Raw genomic sequence first — 8,726 nt, 5'->3', positions numbered from 1 at the left:
CCTAACCGAACCAAAGCTATATATATATATATATATATATATATATATATATATATATATATATATATATATCTTTCCATTAATTACTCTTTTGTCCCTCTCCTTGGTATAAAATAGAACTATTTGAAATATTACTAATTTTTTGTTTTTTGTTTTTTGTTTGAGAAACTTAGGTTATGTTTGGTAACGGTTTTTGTTTTTTATCCCCAAAAACTTGTTTTGGGGAATATAAAGAAAAAAAAAATTTCTTGTATTTTTGAAATTAAAAAACATGTTTGGTTAGTTGAAATTTAAAAAAAAAGTTTTTTGAAGAAAAAAATAGAAAATATTAAAATATGTTGTTATTAGGATTTGAACTCTAGTGCTAACTTGAAAGCTCGGATTTGTGCTAGAACACAAGAACTTGTTCAAACCCCCAATTAAAAATTACGATTAGATTGCTTTTACTCTAACTTAAACAAAGTGCGGAATAAGAGTAAATGTGTGCAATAAACCGATAACATTACTCTAAGCCATATCCATCCACAATAAACAATTAAATGAAAGCTTAAAGAGTAGGGAAGAGAGATGCAAACACAAGATAACATCAAGACGAGTTATCCAGGAGAAAACAGAAGAACTCAGCAAAAAACCTCTTCGCGACCCTCCAAGTCGAAATCGATCCACTAGAGAATAAAGTTAGAGTACACGAATAACAAAAGAGCCTCCAAGCCTAGTCTACCCCCATGAACTTGAGCCCTTCAAGCTCTTGCTACCAATGGACTTCTCAAAGTCTTGTTTTCTCTAACTTTCTGGATTCCGCAATTTAGTCCGATTGCATCTGCCACTAAATGATTTATTCTAATACTTTCCATCAGCATCAAAATCTCACTTAACACTCATAATGAGTGTGGTAAGTGTTTGGGCTAACAACCTCTCAAGGATCTAGAGATGGAGATGTAGGCGTTGAGGAAAACCACAAGGAAATGTGTAGATGATTGTGAATATAACAATCTTTAACTCTTAAGTGTATTTGCTAGGGTTTTCTCTCTGAAAAACATTTCTTACAATTCATGGGTAATGAGGGTATTTATAGTGTAAAGAATTTGGTAAAATAACTTAATTTTTTGCCAAACAGAATGTTTCGCGAGTACTTTGCGGGGTGGCCCTTCTCGCGAAACACTTCCAAACTTGATAGGCTGATGTGGATTGCTCATTGGAATTGGTAATATTAGTGATAATATCATTTGGGAAGCAACATGTGTGTGGGGGGTGGAGACTTGCGTGTCTAAGCCCATCCAATTAACAAAAAATAGCTTTAAAGCAACGTATTAATAAAATATCCATAAGAAGTAAGATATATGACATCCCTAAGAGATAGAATCTGATGAATATTTATTCTTTAAGAGAGATAGGTAAAGAAATCTGATTAGTGAGTTGGAAAATAAAATGTCAGTTTGAAAAAATTACAAGAAAAAGAAATGTTAGATTTTGGACAAAAATATAACATAAAATAAAAGACATTTTTATTACAAAATAAAATAAAAGATTTCATTTAAGAGAAATGAAGTATATAAATCTATGTAGATGAGCATAAAAGTGTGTTGCCCACGTCTTTCTCTTTTTTTCTTTCTCAATTTCGTTTCTTTTGTCTTTCTCTTTTTTTCTTTCCCAGTTTCGTTTCTTTTGTGTTTGAGAAGGTATGACATAGTCATAATGTAATAAAGATATAGAACTTGTTTTATCCTCAAAGAGTAACACCCTATAGTCTTATATGTAGTATAAATTATAGATCAACTACAAGGTGAACTTAACTTGCTCAGCAAAAAAAAAAAAAAAAAAAAACAAGGTGAACTTAACTTTCATGAAGGGATGACAATGACATGGCTTACTTAGAAGCTTTCCTAATGGTGTTTTGAAGTCAAAATTGATTCTTGTTCAAGTAAGTATTGTAGGCTATTTTCGTAAGTTTATTTTTATGTATGTGATTTGTCATGTAAATGTTAAATGCAATAAATTTCGTGCCCATTTAGTTGTTAGTTTGCAATTGAATTAATAATACACTTTTGTTTGTTTTTTAGAAGAATAATATACTTTTGTGAAGTATATTATTGTGAAAGGAAATGGATCCAAGTTACATTTAATGTAAATTTAAATGAAGCTATATGGTAAAAAAAAGAAAAAAAGAAGCTACATCACTTGATTTTCTTTTTACCAAATTACTCTCTTGTGGAAGCCATTGTTTGATTAAATATTGTCCATAGGTTAACCATGCACACAAAATTTCACAAAATTTACTATTAAATCTATTTGCTTATTTGTGGAGTATACTCAACTTCACAAACACAAAAAGCTATAATTTTGATCTCTTCATAGATAATTGAATTTTTATTGTCCAACTACCTTTGATATTTCGTAAGAATGATAATTATTAATTACAAGAAAGACATTCAATCAAAGGATGGGTTTAGCAATATATTATTATGGGAAAAGTTATTGAGTTGTATAACTTTGTAAATGTTTCCTATGTGTAAGTTGAATATAATAATTTTCTTCTAAAAAAAAAAGTTGAATATAATTTCAATCAAATATTCATAATGTCTTATATAAATAGTCTTACTTGAAAATGCAGATTCTTTTATTTATTTATAAATAATTAAAACCCATCTATTTGAATATTTTAAAGTTTCTAACAACTACTTTCACTTTTAATTGCCAAAACAAAAGGCAATAGTTTCTTTCCTTTTATTTTTATTTTTTATTTTTTAAAAAGGCAACAGTATCTTTTGATGATAAATAAAATAAATATACATTATAATTTTGGGACAAAGGTAAAAAAAATAGGCTAAATGTTGTTACACGCTATCTTACACGTCTGTGCACACATGCAGAAAATGTACTGAAAGTCAGGATTCCAAGTGTGTGTATAACAAACGCTGCTCAAGAAAAAAAATATCTGAAGTATGTGTTAGAGAGGGAGATATTATATTTATTTTGTGCACCGCTCACTTATAGTTCTAGGCCAGCACCATTTGACAACCCAATACCATTTTGTAATAAATAAAACGGCAGTAACCTCATACCTTACATTAAACACATTATGTGCACTACTCACTGATGCTCACATAAACACCGTTAATAAACCATATACCCAAATCTGTTCGAACGCAAAAGGTACATCACATATTCACATGTGCACCACCCACTCACTGATTCCCACAACAAAACACCTCATGTGCACCACCTACTAAAACCACACACTCTTTCTCTGTTTGTTTTCCTGCCCATTCTATTAATTCCCTTTCTTTTTCTAAATAAGTTGGACGTTGTCTGTGATTGTGCATGAAAAGAAGATGGAGCAGCTTCAACATTTTTGCCATCCACAGCATCCATTGATCTTCAATGAAGAGACAATTTCTGACAAATATTGTGATGGGTGCCGGGAACCAATATTGGGTTCTTTTTACAGTTGTACAAAATGCAATGATTTTTACCATCATAAATCATGTGCAGAACTACCTCTTGGTATGTACCATCCCTTGCACCCAATACATCCTCTTATTCTTTTTATCCCATGGAGATATAATGATTTGGAATTTAGCAAATGTAAATTATGCAAAGAATCTCGTTACGAATACGCTTATCGGTGTTCTCGTTGTGACTATAACTTTCACATCAAATGTGGTTCTATAGTGCCCACAATGGAAGCTAAAGTCCATGACCACCCATCAACCTCCACTGCGAGGAAGGAGCTTCAACATTTCTCCCATTCAGAGCATCCCTTGATCTTCAATGAAGATGAAAAACGAGGATATATTTGTTTTGGGTGCCAGGAACCGATATTTGGTCCTAGCTATAGTTGTATAGAATGTGGAGATTTCTACCATCATAAATCCTGTGCAGAACTACCCCTTGGGATCTACCATCCCTTGCACCCAATACATCCTCTTGTTCTCTTTCCTGAATGGAACTATGAAAACAATGAAGAATTTAACAAATGCCAAGTATGCAAACAATTTCGTAATGAATACACTTATCGATGTTCTTGTTGCAACTTTAGCCTTCACAACAAATGTGCTTCTCTACCTTTCACTATGATAGCTGAAATCCATGACCACCAATTGATCCTCCTTTGGATGTGGATCCCGTTCACTTGCGACTTTTGTGGCAAAAAAGGCGAGGGCTTGCCCTATTTCTGTAACCTATGTGGTTTTTGGTGTCATAGAAGTTGTGTTTCTTTACCACAAAAAGTCAAAGTTGTACGTCATAAGCACCTTCTCAACCTCATCCATTCTCTTCAACTCCATCAATCTAACTCCCCATTTTGTCATCTTTGTGCTAGAAATGTGGACACAAACTATGGGCTTTACAGTTGCTCCAAATGCAATTTTTTTGCCCACCTCAATTGTGTTATGGATGAGATAGGCGTAGAGGACATAAATTTGCTAGAACTTAAAGAGGAGGAGGATGAAGATGTTGGCTCAGGAAAAGCTTACGAAGTAAAAATGATCAAAATGGGGGAAGACAAAGTTGAAATAGTCACAGAAATTGAACATCGTAGTCATAAGCATAATTTAAAGCTTACTGATGAGGTTATGAATAACGAAAAATGCAATGGATGTGTACGAACTATTCTCCCTCCCTTTTATAGTTGTGCAAACTGTAGCTTCTTTCTTCATACATCTTGTGCTGAATTACCCCTAAAAATACGACACCCACTTCATCAACATCCACTCACCCTCCTCCCACAGGCACCTAATATTAGAAAGTGGTTTTGGTGTGATGCATGTTGGCAACGTTGCAATGGCTTCATCTATACATGTGATGTTTGCTGGTTTGAACTTGATGTGCAATGTAGTTTGGTCAAAGAATTCCTTACCCACCCAAGTCATGAGCACTGCCTTGTCCTCTCCAAAACAAACTATAAACAGAGTTGCAATAGTTGTGGTTATAGAGGAAATCAAGTCTTCAGTTGTACCACATGTGAAATTGCACTAGACTTTAAATGTGTCACACTACCACATACCTCAAGGTATAAACAACATGAGCATCCCTTTACTCTCTGCTATACTGCTGAAGATGACTCTGGTGAATATTACTGTGATATCTGTGAAGAAGAGCGAGACCCAAAACATTGGTTCTACTTTTGTGCAGATTGCAGTTATCCTGCTCATCCTCGATGTATTCTGGGAGAAAACCCAAATTGCAAGTGACATGCCATAGAGCTTGTGAAGAGTTACTTTATCAATGCACCCAGTGCAATTTCAGAAGTGTAATCCCTTTTAAATAAATTTTTTCATATTTATTGTTAATATGTTATTAGTGTATTTTAGGGGGAACTTTATTTTTCCCCTTTTGAGATGAAGCTTATTAGTATCGGTGTTTTGTACCTCCAATAACAATTAATTAGATTTTAATCCTACAATTAGCTTACTAAATTCTTCATTGTACCTACCAAACATGATGCCAAAAGCAACCTAAAGGTGAGTTTTTGATCTTTTTTGTTTCTTTCTGATGAATTTGTGATAAATTGTAGCTACTCTGTTTTGGTAGGTGCATTTGGAAGTCTTGAACAAAATTTGAGCTGGTTGTTGTCGTCTACAGTTGATGCCTCCATAAGGTTTCCTGGCAGAGACACGTTTTGAATGTCGGTGATGAGTGGATACTTGAGTGTACTTGTGTGTAATTAATGAGTCCATTTTATTTAGAATCACCACCAACTATTGGTTTTTAAGTTGTAATTGGTCATCTATATCTAATCCATTTATCACCTAATTAACTAAGGATTTTCTTAAGGGTTCTTGAACCCAAGGCATGGACTCGAGAGTTTTATCATGTGTGGGCAAGGTGTTAGGCATCCCACAACGCCTATCCTAAGATAGTACATTGTTTTAATTGCTTTCTTAATTTTAATTCTTTAGAAAGAAAAAAAAAAACACCTATATTTGACTATTTGGCTTTTTGGAAAAAAAAGTGTGGCATTACCAATTTTATGTTTGAAAGCTCACTAGTCTAATTACTAGAGAGCAAATTTGAAACTTAAAACTTTTAGTTGTACTAAAAGAAATTTGGAAAGTGTAATGCATAATAATAATAGTTAGAAGAATATGGATTACTTCAAAAAAGAATAATATCAATAATATTACTTTTAGAGAGATGAAAATTACTTTTAGAAATTGTTTAATTTTTAGGGAGAACAAATTATCTATCATAAAATAAAGAATAAATTATACATTATACCATGTCTCAAAATAATTATATATTTTCATGCATCGCATGGGTCTTCTACTAGTTACCTTAATAGTTACACCATTTCAACTCACAAGGGTAATCGATATCATATCCATGATTGTGAGTCAATGTGGGATAAAAGTAGGTTGAGCATTTTGAATGTGTTGATGCACATGATTTGGTTGCCTCTCTCTCTCTCTCTCTCTCTCTCTGTTTTTAGAAAAAATAAAGAAAGAAAAAAAATGCCTACATAATGTATTTGTACGTTCTAGTTGAGCCACATTAACAACCACATCATCCACATATTTCCAACATTTTCTCTCTCCTTTTAAACTATTACTCTATTTTTTAATTTCTCACCTTACAATTACACTTCCTCCAAAATTTCCCCCTCATTTTTACATTTTTATCGCCCCACTACTCTATATCATAACATTATGATTCATCTATCCCTTCATCTTACATTGACTATTCTTTTCCCATTTTATTTACTATAAAAATTTTCTCCTCTCTCTTCTATTCAATTCATATTTTGCCCACAAAAAAGGTGAATACTCTCTCTCTCTCTCTCTCTCTCTCTCTCTCTATATATATATATATATATATATATATATATAATTCTTTTGGTGTATTTTTAATTCTTTATTGCATCTCTGTTTTAGGTTGATGAATTTTTGGATTCAACACTACTTTTGGTTGATGTAATTTGGTTTTATTTTAATTTGTTATCTTTTTTCTTTATCTTTTCTTTGATTGATAAATGTTATCCTATGACATAATATGTAATGATTTAATGTTATTCTATTACGTAACATAGCTTGGATAATTCATTTTTTCTTTTGAGTATTCTTTTACTCTTCTTTTATATAAATTTACTATTTTTCTCATATTCTCTCCCAAAAAGGTGATTATTCTCTTTTGGTTGATGTGATTTGGTTTTATTTTAATTTGTTATCTTTTCTTTGATTGATAAATGTTATCCTATGACATAGTATATAATGATTTAATGTTATTCTATTACATAACATGGCTTGGATAATTCATTTTTTCTTTTGAGTATTCTTTTACTCTTCTTTTATATAAATTTACTATTTTTCTCATATTCTCTACCAAGAAGGTGATTTCTCTCTCTCTCTCTCTCTCTCTCTCTCTCTCTCTCTCTCTATATATATATATATATATATATATATGTATATATAATTTATTTATTCTTTCTTGCAACTCTATTTTAGATTGATGAATTTTGATATTTTTTTGTATCAACACTTTTGATTGATAAAATTTTGATTTTTAAAAAAAAAAAAAAAATTCCCCATCACATGTACTCTCTCTCCTTCTTATAGTTTTGGTTTGAGTTAATTCTTAGATATTTTGGTAGTGAAAATTTGAGTTTATATTAAAATACAATTTACATGTTTGAATTTGTCTATCAATTATTTGAGTAATATCCATGTAGATTGTATTCATCAATTGTAAATTTGTGATGTTTTATTATCATGATAATCTCTTTAAGATAACAAGAAATTTGAATGATTAATTTGAAACTTAAAAAAGTTTAGTTGTACAAAAAAAAAAAAAAAAAAAAAAACACACTTTAACAAAAGTTTGAAAAATATTGTAAGTTCTAGTTAGCTCAACTGGTAAAGTCTCTGATGGTTGTATAAAAGATCTGAGGTTCAATCCCTGCCTACACCAAAAACTCATTGGTATCTTGTTTTGATGATAAAAAGCTATTATCAGGAGCGAACGCCATAGGTTGAAATTTTCTAAAAAAAAGTTTGAAAAATATTGACCGCTTCAAAAAACAATACAGTAATATCAATCAAACACACCCAAGTTTTTTATTTTATATTTTTTAAGTGCATCCAAAATAATAGAATGATATATTTGTAGAAATAAAGATATGGAAAATACTTTTAGAAAGTTCAGTTTTTAAGGTGAACAAATTATCTTCAATAAATTTTAAATAATATATTATATATTATACCACATATGAATTAAGGTGGAGAGATGAAATGTTGGAAAAAGTGTGACAATAAATTGAGAAATTAATAATAAGAAAAGTTAAAAATAAAAGATATATGATTTTTTATTGTTAAATAATGGAGTTTTTAATTTACCTTGAATGAGTAAAAGTTTGAAAAAAATTATAGGAAATTATAAGGAAAATGATAATGACATGGTTGCTAATGTAGTTAAACATTGTTAGGACATATGTGGAACATGTTATGAACATATGTCATATAGAATTGGTTAATCATTTGACAAAACACTCTTTACTTGTAATTGGGTAGATCTAAGATGTGTTTAATATTTTAAGGAATAAGAGTTCAAGTCCAAATATTGAAGCCATGCAAATCTGTCTAATAATCAAGTGAAGAAGTGTTGTTCATTAAAGTTCTATAGATAGCTCGATAGATGTATCCATCGAGGTTTAATATTTGAAGTTCGACAGTTGTATCTATCGATAATTATGAAATTTAGATTTCCAGATCTGTTTTTCACGAATATCCAAG

General features: G+C 31.0%; 1 protein-coding gene across 1 annotated transcript; it reads left to right on the top strand.

Annotated features, from left to right (window-relative positions):
* Positions 1–1,793: 1,793 nt before the first annotated feature.
* LOC142611216 (uncharacterized) lies at positions 1,794–5,761 on the top strand. The gene is made up of 2 exons (XM_075783263.1): positions 1,794–1,921; positions 3,330–5,761. The coding sequence occupies exon 2, from the start codon at positions 3,333–3,335 to the stop codon at positions 5,190–5,192; it is 1,860 nt and encodes a 619-aa protein (XP_075639378.1). The 5' UTR covers positions 1,794–1,921; positions 3,330–3,332; the 3' UTR covers positions 5,193–5,761.
* The last annotated feature ends 2,965 nt before the right edge of the window (positions 5,762–8,726 follow it).

This window comes from Castanea sativa, chromosome 9 (assembly GCF_040712315.1).
Source record: "Castanea sativa cultivar Marrone di Chiusa Pesio chromosome 9, ASM4071231v1".
NCBI classification, from domain to species: Eukaryota; Viridiplantae; Streptophyta; class Magnoliopsida; order Fagales; family Fagaceae; genus Castanea; species Castanea sativa.
Note: the sequence above shows the minus strand (reverse complement) of the source record. Positions and strands in the feature narration are given on the sequence as shown.